Source organism: Pleurodeles waltl, chromosome 10, assembly GCF_031143425.1.
Source record: "Pleurodeles waltl isolate 20211129_DDA chromosome 10, aPleWal1.hap1.20221129, whole genome shotgun sequence".
In the NCBI taxonomy this organism is placed as follows: domain Eukaryota; kingdom Metazoa; phylum Chordata; class Amphibia; order Caudata; family Salamandridae; genus Pleurodeles; species Pleurodeles waltl.
The window spans coordinates 502,969,681-502,988,480 of NC_090449.1; the positions used below are offsets into that span (position 1 = coordinate 502,969,681).

At 44.7% G+C, this 18,800-nt stretch overlaps 1 protein-coding gene across 3 annotated transcripts in view; it reads right to left on the reverse strand.

The window, feature by feature from the left end:
- The window catches only part of PTPN23 (protein tyrosine phosphatase non-receptor type 23), a 582,812-nt gene that overhangs the window by 476,660 nt on the left and 87,352 nt on the right, over positions 1 to 18,800 (reverse strand). For all 3 annotated transcript variants that reach the window (XM_069210890.1, XM_069210891.1, XM_069210892.1), the window contains 2 exons: positions 14,888 to 15,015; positions 13,985 to 14,061 (listed from right to left, as the gene is read on the reverse strand). In XM_069210890.1, coding sequence (XP_069066991.1) covers positions 13,985 to 14,061; positions 14,888 to 15,015 — 205 coding nt within the window. The remainder of the gene's footprint in view (positions 1 to 13,984; positions 14,062 to 14,887; positions 15,016 to 18,800) is intronic.

An 18,800-nucleotide genomic window follows, 5' to 3' on the forward strand; every position in this document is an offset into this window, starting at 1 on the left:
GGGACAGGGGTGAAAGTGCCCACCTCCCACAGGCGATAGCCCTTTCCCTGACGTCCCAAAATACGACTGAATACATGACTCCTTCAATACCATTTACACTACAAACGGGTTAAATGCGGCCAATCAAATATATAGCATTTAATCGAGTCAGCAATGGTCTTGGTAGCTGAACTGGAATCCACAAGAAGCAGTGAGGTGGCGAAGTGAGAATCATTAACTGCTATGCAACAAGTTTGTGGAACCTGTCCCCACTCGATCGAACATTGCTCCTGCAGTTACAACACGTGTGTCGCAGGAACAAAGGGTTAAACTATGAGACCTCAAAAGAAGAATTAACACCACTATAAGGCCCCTCCAAAGAAAGACAGGCCTACTAGGCGCTTTACAGCTCCACAAACGGACACTAAACAAGCTTAGGTGGTCAAATCAATAGGCCACTCGAAGACGACCTATGAGCCAACCTACATATTGATGCAAAGTGTAATAACAGTGCGGGCTTTTGGCACACAATACGTAAACTTTCTCACCCCTCACATGGAGGCACTTTGGCCCTCATTACAACATTGGCGGTAAAAGCCGCTTACCGCCGTGCAGAAGACCGCCAACACACTGCCGCGGAATTCTGCCACAGCTATTACAACCCATTGTTCGGAATCTGCCAAAATTCAGACACCCACACAAGTCCGCCACACCAAAGGTCATTGATAAACTGGTGAAAACAAAACCTCCACCGTCACGCCAACAGAAATACGCCCACACTATCACGACCCACGAATCAACGCGGCAGTCTTTCAACCACAGTATACCATTGACGGTTCACACCGCCGCACTCAAAATACACACACATTGACAAAACACCGCCACATTGGACAATTCGAAATATACACACCTGATACACGTACACACACCACTCCCACACACCCATTACAATAAAAAATTCACACCGACATCACCCACAAACCCCTACGGCCAAAATACCGAAAGAAGGCCAGAGAGAGACACTACAAACTACTACCAAGCATCCACAGGCACACAATACCATCACCCACATAACTTCCACGCACCTCACACAACACACCACTAAATATCACCCCACTTATTACTACACACACCACCCCACACATCACCCACACCCCCCTATGCCATGGCAAAGACACCCCAGGTTCTCTGAGGAGGAGCTCAGGGTCATGGTGGAGGAAATCGTCCGGGTAGAGCCACAGCTATTCGGATCACAGGTGCAGCACACCTCCATAGCTAGGAAGATGGAGCTATGGCGAAGAATAGTGGACAGGGTTAACGCAGTGGAACAGCACCCAAGAAATAGGGATGATATCAGGAAGCGGTGGAACGACCTACGGGGGAAGGTGCGTTCCATGGTCTTAAGACACCACCTTGCGGTTCAGCGGCCTGACGACGGACCCCCACCTCCTCCCCCACAACAACATGGGAGGAGCAAGTCTTGGCGATTCTGCATCCTGAGGGCCTCGCAGGAGTAGATGAGGAATGGACTCTGGTAAGTCAAATCTTAACTATTACATCCCCCACACGACCTGCATGCCATCACATACCCCCATCTTCGCCCTCACCCCCATCGCTCCAACACCTCACAAATACCCATACACCCCCTAAACTACCATCACACAAGGTCCCACACAGGAATGCAAGCACTGGGGTACAGGGTCACCCACTCATTGCACACCATGGCACACACAGATGCAATAAACATCCTTTTATACCCAACGTCACCAGACAGGAGAGTCCACACATGTCCACACCACCAACAGAAGAGGCCCACAGTGATGATAGCAGCTCTGTCCAACTGGATCTAGATGACCAGCTCGGCCCATCTGGGACCTCGGGATAGTCAGTTCCCCTTTTACTGGCACAGGCCACCACAGAGCTTCCCCCACTCTGGAAACACTAGCAGAGCACCCACCCAGTGGGCCCATACCTCTGTCCCCAGGACATGTCAATCAGCAGTGTGTCCACCACTACAGGGAACCCAGGATAACCCACCACCCCAACAACAACAACAGGGACCTGGGGGCAGTGGCAGTGGGCACACGGTCCAGAGGACAGAGGCCCAGGAACACAGGGGAACTGGGAGGGCTGCTGTGCGACAGACAGGGGGAGGACAGGCCCAGGGAACCCACTCTCCACGAGGCCCTCTCCTCCATCATGGGAGCCTACCACCATTCCCAGGAGACAATGGCAACGGTACTGGCCAAGTTTCAGGAGACCCCACGGCTGCAGGAGGAACAGTATTTGGGCTTCAGGGAGGAACTCCGATCCATCAATTCCACCCTGGGTAACATCATAGGGGTGCTGCAGAAAGTCCAACACCAGAAGGGACACTGTGGCACAACAAGTGGCCCCTGACACTAGCCTGGACGATGAACTGCCCACCACCTCCGCCGGCGCTAGTGGACAGGACGCCCCGCCACAGGACCACCACCCCAGCACCCCACCCCCTGCAGAGGGAGAACCACCCTGCAAATGGTCCCCGAGATCCAGGGCAAAGACAGAGAACGATGCCAAGACCCCCGCCAAGAAATGAGACCACCCTGATTGTCATCCTTCTGTCCCACCTTGTCACCCTGTCCATCCTCAAACTGCCCCAGTTCCACTTCCTATGCCCATTTGGGCAAGGCACCTGTGAGACTAATGGACTGGACTCTGCCATGGACATTCCTCCACCATCACCCCTCACCATTTTACAACCCCGTCCAATATTGAGCACTTAAATAAACACCCTTAAAGCACAAAACAATCTGGAGTCTGTCTGTGATTTCGAAATAGTGTAAATGCAATTACAGTGTCAAACTGCTCTTTCAATTGTAATGTCAACATACCTATGTCACACAGCTCTAGTCCATGAGGAAACAAAGCAGATGTCACACAGTGGGACCCACATCTGTGAAATCGTAAGGGAAAGTGACAACTCAGTGACCATACACTGGGTGAAAACAACAGACAGTAGAGAGGTAGTAGTGTTAAAGTACATGTAGTAGGCAGGTTTGTATTCTTGCCTGTGTCTTACTGGAAGTATTGCAGGATCACCGAGTACCTGTTGTCGATGTCCTCTTCTTCTGCTTCCTCGTCTTCACTGTCCACAGGCTCCACAGCTGCAACAACACCGCCATCTGGACCATCCTCCTGCAGAAAAGGCACCGGTCGTCGCAAAGCTAAGTTGTGACGCATACAGCAGGCCACGATGATCTGGCACACCTTCTTTGGTGAGTAGAATAGGGATCCACTGGTCATATGGAGGCACCTGAACCTGGCCTTCAGGAGGCCGAAGGTCCACTCTATAATCCTCCTAGTTCACCAATAGCCTCATTGTAGCGTTCCTCTGCCCTTGTCCCGGGATTCCTCACTGGGGTCAGTAGCCATGACAGGTTGGGGTAACCAGAGTCACCTGCAAATGGCGAGGGACAACTGTTAGACACCAAAAAACCTGTAGGGATATCCCAGACCCAGACAACCATTCCCACTGACTTGCTTCCAGGTACTCAACTATTAGCCACACACTGTGCCTCTGGAGTTGCCCCATCACATAAGGGATGCTGCTATTCCGCAGGATGTAAGCGTCATGCACTGAGCCAGGGAATTTGGCATTAACATGGGAGATGTACTGGTCGGCCAAACACACCATCTGCACATTCATCGAATGATAACTCTTCTGGTTTCTGTACACCTGTTCACTCCTGCAGGGGGGGTACCAAAGTGATTAATGGCACCTATGATGTTGGGGATATGTCCCAGGGCATAGAAATCACCTTTTACTGTAGGCAAATCCTCCACCTGAGGGAAAACGATGTAGCTCCGCATGTGTTTCAGCAGGGCAGACAACACTCTGGACAATACGTTGGAAAACATAGGCTGGGACATCCCTGATGCTATGGCCACTGTAGTTTGAAATTACCCACTTGCAAGTAAATGGAGTACTGACAGCACTTGCACTAGAGGGGGGTTTGCTGTGGGATGGCGGATAGCTGACATCAGGTCTGGCTCCAATTGGGCACACAGTTCCAGGATTGTGGCACGATCAAGCCTGTAGGTGATGATCACGTTGTCTTTCCTCCATTGTCGACAGGTCCACCAGCGGTCTGTACACCGGAGGATGCCGCCATTTCCTCACATGTCCCAGCGGACGGTGCCTATGAAGGACAACAGCGAGCACAGAGTCAACCAAATCAGAGGTACGTACCCACAGCTTACACAGAACACGATTCATAATCCAAAATGTGCATGTATGAGTGTTGAGGCAAGGCCTAGGTATGTGTGACGCAGTTAAAAACTAAGCCATGTGGGCCCCTGAAATGGCGGCTGCCTGACCTGTAAAGTGAAACAATGGGATGTGAAGTAACTGCGCTGGCGCTGTAAACCATTGCTGTAGACGGTCGAAGGCCGCGGCGCAATTCTGCATTGGTTAACATTGGACCCTATGGGTCCCAGGAGCCAATGACGATGTACGCCGGCGGTGACAGTATGCACCGCCGCGGACGTGACCGCCATTTTCTATCTGTTCAATCACTCGATACCTGATCTTCGACAGGAGAGGACCTACACTGCAAGTGCTGCTGTGACCTCAGTTTGGAAGAGACAATGGCTCGTACGTCTGGGGAAAGGGCCCCTGCTTTCACATCCGTCGAGTTGGACAAACTAGTGGATGGGGTCCTCCCCCAGTACACGCTACTCTACGGTCCTCGAGACAAACAGGTAAGTACACTGGAAGCATGCTGTATGGGCTATGCCTGTGTGGAGTGGGGTGAATGAAAGATGGGGGGAGATTGAGGCGTGCATGAAACAACAGTGAGTGCATGTGCCACATGGCAAGGGTAGGGATAGCGGCCAATGACTGAAGTTGGTAAGAACTTTTCTTTTCCCCCTGTACAATACCTGTAAGTCAGTGCCCACTAGAAGAAGGATGTTTGGCGTGCCATCGCCAAGGACGTCCGGACCCTGGGGGTCTACCACAGATGGAGCACCCACTGCTGGAAAAGATGGGAGGACATTCGCCGCTGGAGCAAGAAGACAGCAGAGGCCCAGCTGGGGATGGCCTCCCAACGTGGGAGGGGTGCCCATCGTACCATGACCCCCCTGATGTTCAGGATCCTGAAGGTGGTGTTCCCGGAGTTGGATGGGCACTTGAGGGCATCTCAGCAGCCACAAGGGGGTGAGTACACTCTCATTCAGCTGATTCAGCGCGCAGTGGAGGTGTCTGGGTGGGGGAGGTGGGCTGTGGGTTTCCCTAGGCCAGGGAGAGTGTGCTAGTTAGGTCCCCTTCTTCTGGCAGACCCTATGCCGCCCCACCCCACCTGTGTACAGTGCCAACTACACCTAGTCAGGCTCCTGTGACATCCATATGTGCAGATGTTGGCCACAGCCTTCTAGGCCATGTCCCAGGGATTGAACAGTGGACCCCAAGTGCGCGGCGTAGTGCAGGGGGCTTCTGTGTCTGTCGTGTCCGCCAACGGTAGCGGTAATGCATGCACTCAACGTGTCTTTCTTCTGTCGTCGTCGTCGTCCCCCTTTTTGTGGTCTCCCTGTTCTTGTGTGCATTAGCATCATCAGGTGGAGGAGCAGTGGCACCGGAGCAGGAGGGAGCTGCATCCCACATGGCCCTGGAGGGCGAGACTACGGACTCAGAATTCACCAGTGGGACGGAGGGCGAGGGGAGCTCCACGGCGGGGACAGGAGCGGAGACCAGTGATACAGACTCGTCCTCTGATGGGCGCTCCCTTATGGTGGCGGCCCCATCTGTGCCTCCGCATCTACAGGTACAGCCGCCACCCCACCCCTACCAGCACCGCCCTCCCAGCAGCCCCTCAGCCTTTGCCCTGTGCCTACTCACCCAGGAGGGTGGGCATCACCTTCGCCCCAGGCACCTCAGGCCCTGACCCAGTCGCCCCTGCTGCCCTCAATGAGGAGGCCATTGACCTCCTCAGGTCCCTCACTGTTGGGCAGTCTACCATTTTGAATGCCATCCAGGGTGTAGAGAGGCAGTTGCAACAGTAAGGCAGTAAGATGGGGAAAAAAAGTTTCAATCTCACTGACTTTGCACGCTAAATTTGTGTAGTATGTCTACCGTAGTATTCAGTTAGTCCATCACAATACTGTTTTTTGTTTTTGTTTTTTGGAGACCACTGAAACAGAGAGGCTGGGTTCCCTCCAAAGGGAGGGTGGGCTTTCTTATTCCTTCCAGTATTGTGAATTAATATATATTAGATGCATTTATTAAAATGTGCTGTTTATATAAGCTCATAGGTAGGAGCAAGCAGTGCTATTAACATTACCACTGGATACATAAAATGGGCAATAATATATGCTGTCTCAGACATTGACACAGCCACAAATATTGACTCTAGCTTACCCCTAACTGGCTGATCTTTCCCAAGTGAAGTAAGGCAAAAGGTTAGTATTTTATGAGTTTTACAAAATGAGTGTAGTACCTGACCACAACAACACACCATAAGCACGTAGGCTAGCAACCAAGAAAAAGGAATCTTTCCCACTAATTTGATTTATGGTAACATAAACAGGATTGATTTCGAGCAGTGTAAGGACATCTCACATCTTGAGAAAGACAGCCTCTTGACCTTGTCTGTGAGATTTCTCAAAAACGGTTAGTGGCAAATTCACTATAAATTTCAGCAGGAAAAGTAGGGCCTGATTTAGAGTTTGGCGGAAGGGCTACTCAGTCTCAACAGTGATGGATATCCTGTCCGCCGAAATATTAATTCCATACAATATAATGGGGTTTATATTTTGGAGGGAGGGATATTCGTCACAGTTTGTGACGGAGTAACCCCTCAGCCATCCTTTAAATCAGGCCCTAAGTCAACATGAAACAGTATTCTGGGAACCTGATACGGAAAATAAAAATTATAAGCTCATGAAACTGTTTACTAATTGTATAACTGAAACTTTTATAGTTTTTGGGTATATAAAATAGTTGGAATCGGAATGAATTTGTTAAGGGAGGAACTTGGAAAGTTCTGACTTTTTATGAATTATTTATGTTATGTTTACTCAAAAGGAGTCTATTCAAATCCGTCTCCTGCTATGATCAAGACTCGACAGTGCAAAACATTTTTAGGAGTGGTGGCTTAAGTTATTAGTGAGTAATTTGTGCCCGTTCATGCTGCACCATCACCACAATTAACTTATTGCTGTATGTTTTCTAAATGAAAACATCAGCAATAAGGAAAATGTTGCCTCTTAGGGATGTGTTTATTGCATTTTTCAAACTAGAATATATTTTATAAACATTGTGAGACACTGGAATGCTGCAAATAACCCTGCCCCGATTTTTTGTATTTTTATTTTTTTTAAACAAAAAATCGTGCAGCAGTGGACAGGTGTTCGAAACTATAACAACCCTTACACACGGCACAAGCATGCCCTACAAAATATCACAGAATTTGGGTTAAATGATGCACATATGTCAGACTTATGGGTTAAGGCAATATTATGTGAATAAATTGTTTGAGGAATGTGGGATGGACAATAATCTTGTAACTGTACTGTATTTACTGTTGTTATGTTACTTACCCAATAAGCATCTGTTTGTGGCATGTATTGCTGTAGATTCACATGCTCTGCATACTACTGCCATCTAGTGTTAGGTCTGGAGTGGTGCAAGTTGTTTTTCTTCGGAGTGTTCCTGCCATCTAGACTTAGGTCCGGAGTTGTGCAAGTTGCTTTTCTTCCAAGAAGTGTTCCGAGTGACGGGATCGAGTGACTCCTCTCGGTGATACTGCACGAGGATTAACTCCTTTTTTAGACTGATTTCCCACAGGCAGGTGAGAAAGGAGAAGAAGGAGGGAAAGTATAGGGAAAAGATGTCCATGCAATGTATAAATACATATTTACAAATATATACAGCTGCAACAGGCCACAGGTGTCCGGGGAGGGAGGACGCATGTGAATCCACAGCACTACATGACACAAACAGATGCTTACAGGGTAAGTAACTTAATCCGTTTGTTGGCATGTGAGCCGTATATACACATGCTCTGCATAGACTGTAAAGCAGTCCCTCCATAAAAGCAGTGGCTAGCCTGTAGGAGTTGCAGTTCACTGAAAACGTTTTCACAGCACAGCCTGCCCTACATTGGCTTGCTAGCAAATCCACACAGTAGGGCTTTGTGAATGCGTGTGGTGTTGACCATGAAGCTGCCTTACAGATGTCAGCTATGCGAATGTTTCCAAGAAAGGCCATAACAGTACCTTTCTTCCTAGTAGAATGTGTTCTAGGGGTAACAGCTATTGGTCTTTTGGCTTTAGCATAACAAGTTTGAATGCATTTAACTATCCAACTAGGTATGCTAGATTTGGCTGTTGGACTGCCTTTGTAAGGTGGTTTAAAGCCACAAAGAGAGGTTTTGTTTTCGTAAACTCTTTGGTTTTATCAATGTAAAACATGAGTGCTCTTTTGACATCTAGAGTGTGGCAAGCTCTTTCTGCAATGAAATCAGGTTGCGGAAATAAGACGGGTATTAGAAGCTTTGACGCTATTGGAACAAAGCGCCACAATAGCGTAAAAACATTTGACACTATTGTACCTAATTCCACCATGGAGCACAGTATATTAAGTATGGCGCACACATGGTAGAATGGTAGAGTTGGGGAGGGCAAGAAAAGTGGCGCTTCACGATGTGACAAAATGTCTCTGTTAACGCAAGACCTAATTAGGGGCCGGCCCAATTCTTAAAGAATGTCACTAAAGTACACCCATGTTATATGTCTTTGAAATAGTGGGTTTCATGAACTCACAAGACCTTACAGAAGTAGACAAGAAAATTGTACCCCTAGAAAATATATATGAACTGTATTTTATCATGAGCAAATGTGTGTGTGACATTTGCTCATGTGAAAATATATTGAGCACTTACAAGTTCACTTTGCCTTCTACCCCCCTCCTCCCCCAACCCCGTCAGGAGTAACTTTACAACCTTTCTCTTTATGGGAAAAGATTAGAGAAGAGCTGGTGAATATCCTTGAACATACAAGTTAGTAGGTTTGCAGACTCAAAGGCATTCAAGCCCTGGAACTACTGCTTACTGCTTCCTCCAGCCCCAGAATGTAGATCTGCGGAAAGGTGGCTAAATAAGGAAATTGCTGTAGCAGGGATTGAAAATGCAAGTATTCAAGCCCTACTATAGTAGCAGCCCTGACATAATCCGAGAGGCTATTATCAGAGCTCTTACTTGATGAGATTGCTGCCATAATTGTTCACCGCACTACATGGCACGAAAGGAATAAGTAGATTTTTTTTTACAGAACAAGTAGATTTAAGAAGTAACCTGCGCCCCATGGAGAAGTAGATATTTTATTAAATTCCACACCTCTGCTTATCCCTATGAATCTGGAAGAAAAGTTAATCCAAAGTTAGTGCCTAGAGCTCACTGACACGCCTGAGTAACGTGATGGCATTTAAGAAAGCTACCTTCCAGGAAAGGTATTAGAGAGGACATGAATGAAATGGTTGAAAAGGAGGATCCAGGGGCCTAGTGAGCAAAATGCTGAGGATCCACAATGGTGCAGTGGGAACCCTAGGTGGGATGACCTGTTTAAGGCCTTTCATGAAAGCCTTAACTGGGAACTGAACAAAGAAATATATTGTCTGTTCTGCAGCTATCCAGCTATAGCTGCAAGATGTAGGCGAATGGAAGTCTAGTCTAGATTTGCTTTTTGTAAATTGAGCAAGTAACATTCTCTTGAACGGTACCTTTCATGGGGTCAATATGTTTGGATTGACCGAAGCAAACATTTTTTTCCATTCTGCAGAGTAACAGGCTCTAGTTGTGGGTCTACAACCTTCCCTAAGAATGTCCATACATTTCACAGACAAGCGTAAGTAACCAAACTCTAGGACCTCAGGAGCCATACTGCAAGGTTGAGTGACTTGGGGGTCTGGATGTCCGACTTATCCTTGATTCGAAGTGATGTCTGGCCTGTGGGGAAGATTTTTGTGGGGGACAACTGACATATTCAGAAGTGTGGTGAACCATGGTTGACGCGCCCAAGTGGGAGCTAGAAAATGAACTGCTGCCATGAAGAAGCATTCTAAAGATGTTTGGAAAGTTTATGGAGTATATGTCGGGAAAGTTAAACCATTAAAAAAAAAGTATACAATATTATTAAAAACATCTTCTGCTCATTTTCAATAATATCTAATTATGGCATGCTGGGCACCGGATTGCACAAACAGCATAAGTATGTTTGTAGAAGGGTCCGTTGTATATGTACTTGTTTTTATTTGTTTTCTTTTTTGCTATTTAAATTCTTCTATAAGTTTTAATTAATTACATCGTGATTGATAAAATTCATTCATTCAAAAAAGGTTTTAAGTTAAAGATCAACTGGAGAAATGTACAGTGAAGAAAATAAATCTCTTTCCGAAATGCATTCTTGTGCAACAGGAAGATGAGGTGCACAGTTTATATTGAGGATTGCTTGCTTCACACAGGGAATATTAAACTGTATTTTAACTTACGAATGTTCTACATTGTGGGAGGATGCTGCAGACTACTAGCTTATAGTGAAAGGGTCACATTACTTTTCAGGAAGACCATTGCCTCTGGGTCTCCATTTAAAACAATCTATTCTTCTAAGGGAAGTTGAAAAAGAAACAAATATTAATGTGCACCTGTTCATAAACTGTATTCAAAATGTGTATGTTTTATATAAACTAGCCCCAATTATGAGTCTAAGTAGTAAAACTTACAGGCTTCCTAAAGACAAAAGATAGCATTCAAAAAGTAGTGCATAAAACATGCCAACGTTTTGGTGTCAACATTTTAGTCGCCGTGCCTACAGGCGTTTTCCAGTAGGCATTACCTTTTCAGGTTAAAATGAAGGAAAAAGGTGTAATGTACATGCAACTTTTGATAAATATTCTTGTTATTCTCAAGTTATCACATTTGCAGATGTGTTTCCAGGATCTCAACATAAGCGGGCTGTTCCTTGTTTATTCCTTTAAATGAAGGCAGCATCATGGAAAAAGCAACTTTTCTTTGTTAATTAGCTAAGTAAGGAGAACACTTGCTGCAGAAATCTGCTTGCAACTTGACCAGAATATCTTGGTTTTGAATCGTGGGATAGTAAATTAGTAGGTGTTTGAGGCCTTCTGTGGCCAACACTGGTTTAAAAGAAGCAAAATGCTCACTTTTGTTGAGTGCTTTAAGTAGGTGTGTCTACAGCCTAGGCTCCCAGACAACAAACACTTATACATCCCACAAAGTATTTCAGCACCTCCCAACAAATAAAACACCACCTTCACACAAGGCATTCATACATATTTACAGAAGAGGCCTTCCTCACCAAGAGCAACACATTAAGGCAAATCACTTTTTACCCTCACACACCAGCTCTAATATCACCCTCTGTTTTATTTATCAAGCAGTGTGTTCCCCAGCAAGCACTGCCAGAAAAAAAAAATCACCTCTATACAGAGACAATATCGTCTTTTGAGGTGCAGGAGAATTCCTCTGTTTCACAAGTGGGACTTTGCCACTCTTGAGGGATGACAGAGGTAATAAATGGTGAAGTCGGCCAACAGTAAATAAGGAAGCTGAGACTACACTGGAAGTCGTTTTGCACATTAAACTGAGCTCCCCCCAGTAACCCCAATGTCCATATGGGCATTTAACAACACATCTGAAGAAAACAAGGCAAAGGGGGTTGTAGGATAAGTTGGTCTTCTATGTAGTAAAACATCAGCAGCCAAATAAGTACATGATAAGGACTCGGAAGAGTTAGAAACTGTCAACCAAACCTGATGCAGGAATAAGATCTAAAGATATCTTTCCTAAAAGACAATTGGGGAGCTAGCTGGAAGATTTAGTTAAATATTGCATTGGTCCTTAGGACCCTGGAAAAAGTGTAGGACTGCCTGTGAATCACATCAACTGCTGTATGTCTGCTCTGGAATCAGAAAGAGGAAGCCAGCTCTGAAACGAAGTGCCCGGACAGGTCTCAGCAACATGGAGTGGTCTCTTTTACCCCTAGCGAAGGAGCCGGATTGCTAATGGTTTCAAGGTTTCAGCAAGTCGGAGGATCAGGCATGAGGAGAAAATGTAGTTTTAGCTAGGCAGAGGCTACATTAGATTTACTGGACTCACAACAAAGCAAGATTACAAAGTTGATACTACAGCATGATGCTGTTATACAACTTGTAGGAAACCCTAATTTCTAGACTCTTTCCTTTGTATGGCTCTAGATTTTTGTACTTGTTGGGAGGACAGCGGAGACGGGCTTTTACTGGTGGGGTCTATATATTCCTGGGAATTTATTTTTTTTGTCAACTCTTTTTATTAACATTTTAAAGAAAAAAAACATCAAGCACCAAAACAGTACCACATCACACGCATTCTTAGAAAAATCATTTCCCCTTACTTCTGTCCCACCCCCCTCGGATCCTCAAAGTCCCTCTGAGTTCTATCTTGACCCGCTCAAACTATAAAGTCAGATTGCAGTCTTCTCAAGGGCCACTCACATACCTCTGTATACCCTCCAAAGCCCCCAAGAGTTTACCCCATTTCCTTGGACATCCACGACTTTTGTAGACAGTCTTCTGCCAGCATGCTCACTTCCCTCGGCTAGAAGTGCCACCCGCTCCGCCCCCCCCCCACATTCTGGCAATGTTGCGCTTAGCAACTGCCAGACCCTGTGTTGCCAACGCCCGCGGCTTTTGAGATAGTTCAGATTCCCCCCATATGTTCGGAAGACACCACTGCGCTTCAAGTACGAGGAAAGATCTCTCCTGGGAAATTATTAAGACTTCACATCTGATTGGCTCTTTTGAGTTGTTCTTCTCCAACAAAATAGGCCAATGCTCTTGGAACTCGTTAAGCTATCCTTGAAATTTGAAATGTACTATGCACTGCATTATATATTAGAGTACTACTCATCTGATTGTGAGGCTCTCTTTTTGTTGAAGCTGTTGTTGGTTTCTACTGTTTACCAATGCTATAATGCTAGATCAGATTTAAAATTAAGAACATTAATATGAAGTGGTGATTTTGTAAGTATATATAAATTGCTCAGTGTATACTGAGCCTTCTGTGCTTTCACGTAATTGCACTTTGTAGAGATTGTTTTTTTTAGCCTAAAGCGATCTTTTATATCTTTGACAAATAGCTTAATAAACATGTTCTCTGAGCAAGAAAATGAGTGATAGAATTCTAACACCCTATAAACTAAACAAGCAAATACAAAGATGGTGAAAAAGGCTACACCCTTTGAAGACCTAAGTAAAGTTGAAGTAAGTGTCAAAAATAAGGTTTTTAGTAATGATGCAACTGCTTGACGATGTGAAGTTCTTTCATTGAGCACGAGAAACTGCATTACACACTATTACAAATTTCAGTGCTTCTAAAATTCACAACTGTCTATTAATTAACTTGCCACACATAGACCCCTAAGTAAGCACTACTGAACATGTGGTGTTTGACAGCTGGTTCTTCACCTTCCCTCCCACTTTTCCTTTTCAGTAATTACAATCTATCATAAATATGTCAACTGTAGATACATACGCTCCAGTTTTTTTTAGTTCTCTGGTGTAATTGTGAACAAAATCATTCCACCTCGATTAAAAAGTTACCTTAAGTATTAGGCACTACATTAAAATGGAAAAATAAATAGACTGTAAATAATTAAAAAAGGGACGAAGGCTCACTGATCATTGTACCTTAATAGTTTTCAAACGTAATTATTTTTTTGTTATTCGGCTGCTTTGACACTTTCTCTTAGCGTTTAGCAGGCTCAGCGTCCACCCAGAATTACTGGAGACTAATCATTCAGGTTCATTAACTTAAGGTGATGCGGTTTAACCTGGTGCTTGTACAATGGAGAACAACAACAAAAATAAACTTATAGAACATTTATGGAAGGAATTTGAAGCCTTGGTAGTGAAATATTTAACAAGATCAAAGAGAAATCTATTAAATGAACTAGCTGATTTGTTGTGCCTTACCAAGATTGTACAGAATGCATGCTTGTTCGTATTTGATGTCTTCATGGGTGACAGACTTTCCAGAAAAGATTTCTGTCCTGCAATTAGAAACCTGCTATTAATTTCCTATTACGATGGCATAAAATAAAATTGTGACATTTGCATTGTTTTAGCCATTATACATAGGGTACATTCATAATGCCCAAACTTACTGTCACTAAGGTATATTGAAGTCTTATAAGCACAATCTTTTCTAAAACCAGGTCATCTAATATTAAGGGATAAGACTAGGTGGGATCAATTTAGGGTGCAGTTCCCGTTATACTGCCAGGTTTGTGGTTCAGTGAAAAATTGGATATTATCTTTGCAGGTGCAACTCCCATAAAGGATCGTTGGATGGAAATAATTGTCTTGTGTCATTTCTTTGCACAGTATTTTTTTTTTGTATTGTATGTACTGTTTTGTCTCTTGTACAACAGCTATGTCCCTCTCAAGCATCCAATGGTACAAATGATCAATCACCCAGTTTTTAGTCTTAGCAAGCCTTTACGTAAACATCAGCAACGATTACCAGCAGTATTTCTCAGGGGAATTTGTTTTTCAAAGTGTGGGCAAGTTAAAAACAGCCTTGCAATGGTTTACATGAGTTTTTTGGGGGCGTACACTTGGTAGGGCATGAGCTTAATATCTTAAGATTCATTATTTTATGAGAGGGGATCAGGCCCACCTATTGGTTGGAACCACAAACATCGCAGTAGTCGCCTCGCCCCAAAAAGTACAAATAAACTGGGCAAACAACCACCTCTTCCCAGTTCAAGCTTAACCAATTATTTTAGGTATCAAACTCATATTTTGAATTGTCACAACTGTTTCACTTTTTATTCTGCACCTCTCCTTCCCACAATGAAGAGTACAGTTTCTTACCATGTGATGGGCACTGCGGCCTCATGTTCAGCTCCCATTGGTATACGGCTCTGCAAGTAGTGGAGCTGACCAAAGTACTTTCTCAGAATGCTGCATCCTTCAAAGTCTCGAGGTACATTAATCGCACTCTGGAGACAAGTATGACAAAGAGAAACACTAAACATCAGCTTGACAATCAAACTGCACTACGCAAGAAGATTATATGGGTAAAGCACTTCTGTATACAGGTTATAACATTTAGGAAGGGAGTGGTTCAATCTGCATGGAGGAGACTAGTTTCATCACATCCATACTGTATGCAGAACAGACAATATTTTTATCTGAATTAGGATACAACAACTGGAAATCTAGAAACACTGAAAACTGGCAATAATTAAGAAACTTTTAGTTTTAGTAACCAATATTACACAGAGGAGTGCACATACTCAATTGAACTTTTGTGCTCTCAAAACTAAGTATACGTTTGCTGAGAACATAATAATCCCAAAACAACCCCTTGCAATTATATTGCCAGGAACAACGTGTGTATTCCACAAACTAGAATTCACAACTTTGCCAATAACCGATGCCTTTTTTAGGTGCAACTAATTCCTGTGGTTTGTAGCTGGAATTTGAAAAAAAGAGTTTGTTTCCACATGCTGGTCTCGCACATCAATGATGGTAATGTTATTTCAACTGCAAAGAGGTATGGAACAATGTGGTTTGAGAAGAGTACTATGGGTTCTTTGCGTTATGTATCTTCATCAATGGTCACCAGTGTGTTGCTCAGAGAACTATAAAGTGTTGCTCACTAGATGATAGGTAGATATCTGTGTATTGTCAGTGCCAGAGAGAGAGCAAGTGTTGCAATGTGTCCCTTTTTTGGGTGGTCGCCCCCAGCTTTTTATTTATTTTTAGGATTCGCCTAGACAGCACTTCCGCTATGCTAGGTAAATCTATTGTATTTTGTTTTAAAAAGGGTTTATAACCCCACCCATTACTTATCTCTGCATATCACTCACTGATCCCACATTGCTCCCACGTCACTCTACTTACCATTGACTGGCTCCCAGGTAGGTCTCATTTGCTTGCTACCTATTGGCCAGCACCTCTTTACTTACCATTGGCTGGCTCCCACATGGGTCTTGTTTCCTAGCTTCCTATTGGTCAGCAGCTTCTACTGGCCTCCGGCTTCCTCCAGCCATCGGATTCCCTGTCAGGACCAGAGGCTCTGATTATGCGTCTCAATCTTTACTACTCAAAAAACAGCAGCCAATTAAAAAAAAAAAAAACAGTAAACACTAAATAAGGCTTTGAACCCCGCCTCTCTTAACAACCAATAGCAGTCCAACAAAGTCTATAAACTGGAGAGGCACCATCTGGCTTCCTCTTTCTTTGCTGTTCCTCAGTCAGATAAGTGCCTCCTTTTTTCACTGTCTTATTAACTTTAAAAATGTGTCTTTTGATTTACAGTACCTTGGTGTTTGTTCTTTGTTCCTATCGCGCGCTTGTTTTTATTCACTGCGCGCCAAGGTGCATGTTGCACCCGTAGTTTCTTTTCATTAGGTAGTGTGCTCTTCCTGTCGGCGCTCTCGCCCTTTTCACCAACAGGAAGGCCAAGTTGGCTTAAATTGTTGGGCCTCCATTTCTTCAGACGCATGGGTTCTCTGTACAGTACAAGGGTACACAATAGAACTTTCAGCCATCCCTCAGCAACAAGCTCTTCCTATCCCTATCCTTTTTTCCCCAACTAGACAAAGCCTTTATAGATTGTGAACTTCAGGACTTGCTGGCAAAGAAAGCTATTGCATTAACTTCCCATCATCTGATGGGTTTTTGCTGCAACGTCTTTTTGGTGCAAAAGAAAGGGGGCGGTCAGAGGTTAGTCCTCAACCTCAGAAATTTCAATCCATTTGTAGTTTACCGCCATTTCAAGATGGAGGGCATCCATCTGTAGCGAGACCTACTTTAAGTTCAGAGACTGGATGGTTCGTCTGGCTCTCAAGGATGCTCATTTATCGGTTCACATAGCTCCTTCTCATTGAAGGTTTCTTCAATTTCGATGGAGACACAGTTGGTACGAATATCTGCTGCTCCCCTTCGGTCTGTCTTCAGCTCCTTGGGTGTTTACCAAACTACTGAAACCGGTGGTGGAACACCTTCGTGGGAGAAGCATTCGCCTGATAATCTATCTAAATGACATGATCATCATGGCGCTTGATCAAGCCCTGTTACTAACTCACTTGCATTGGGCAAGTTCTCTTCTCCAAGATCTGGGATTTGTGATCACTCACAAGAAATCTTCCATGATTCCGTCTCAACAAATGGAATTCTTGGGATTTCAGGTGGACTCAGTGAAAGCCCAATTGTTACTTCCTTCCCTGAAAATGAAATCGATCAAGAGGGAATTAAGAGTGACCGGATTGTGGGCCTCTGACTTCATCGATTTAAGCAGTCTTCCTGCAACCTCTCCATTACAGGACCTTGCAGAGATAAAAAAAATCATTTTCTGCAACAAAGTTTTTCGTACGATCATCTGGTTCCCCTCCCTCTCGAAGCCCGAGAGGAACTCTAGTGGTGGCTGTCTCACATGGAGGCTTGGAACGGCAGAGCCATTTTTGGAGAGTCACCGGAGGTAGTGATAGAGTCCGATGCAAGTCGGTGGGGCAGGGGAGCGAGATGCAGTCCTTTTTCGACAGGAAGTCGTTGGTCTTTAGAGGCGCTTCAACTCCACATCAAATGTCTGGAACTCTTAGAGGGTTCTTTGCCATCAGATCTCTCTCTCCACTCAAGAGCAAGTGTTGCATTCTACTGAAAATGGACAATGTGTCCGCAGTGAGACACATCAACCGCTTTGGGGGGGGGGGGGGCTTACCAGGTCTCGCCTTCTAGCGAATATTGCCAAGGAATTTTGTCAACTTTGCCTGGATCGGAAGATCATGGTGATAGAATTTCTTACAGGCAAAGACAATCTAGTGGCAGATTGGAACTCCTGATTTTTGAAGGATTCTAGAGATTGGAAACTTCTTCCTTCTGTGTTTCAGAAGATCATGTCTTTGATAGGATCGTGTCAGGTGGACCTGTTAGCACCTCGGCTCGGTTTTCAGATTCCAAAATCTTTCAGCTGGAGACCAGAACCGTTGGCTCTGGCAATGGACGCATTTCTTCGGGATTAGTCAACCCAGATGAATTATGCTTTCTCCCCATTTGCCATCATCCCGCGAGTACGCTTTTGCGTCGTCAAGCAGCATCTGCGATTCTCACCACCCCGTTATGGAGGAGTCAACTGTGGTTTCCGTCCCTTATGGAATTCTCGATTGCTCTTTCTCTGCAGCTCCCGATCTTTCCTCAGCTCCTTCTGGATCCGGTGGGATCTCCTCACCCTCTTCTACTATAGGGGCAGCTGTCTCTTATGGCTTGGAAGATATCGGGAGACATGCTCAAGTGCAAGGCCTTTCGGCTTCAGCTACCTCTTTTATACGACAAGCTTAGGCTCCATCCACCCACAAAAGATATTCTCTGGCATGGAAAAAGTGGGTGGGTTGGAGCCTTCAAAGGGAAGTGGAGCCTGTGGGAACAGAGGTCAAAGACATTATAAATTTCCTGTCCGAATGTGCTGAAACAGGATTATGTTACAGGTCACTAAACAACTTTAGATCAGCTATTTTGGCAGGACATGCTTGGATAAATAATAAACCTGTTGGTCAACATCCTCTGGTATGTAAATTGCTTAAAAGGTATTAGGGTGGTGAATCCACCCAAACCACGCTACTCACAACTGTGGGATGTGAACATTGTACTATCTTTCTTGAACAATTAGCCTGATAATCATTTGCTGTCTATGAAACAATTATCAGCTAAACTGACCATGTTACTCTGTTTGATATCTTGTCATAGGGTTTCCGATGTGAAAGCTTTAGACCTAGCAGGAAGA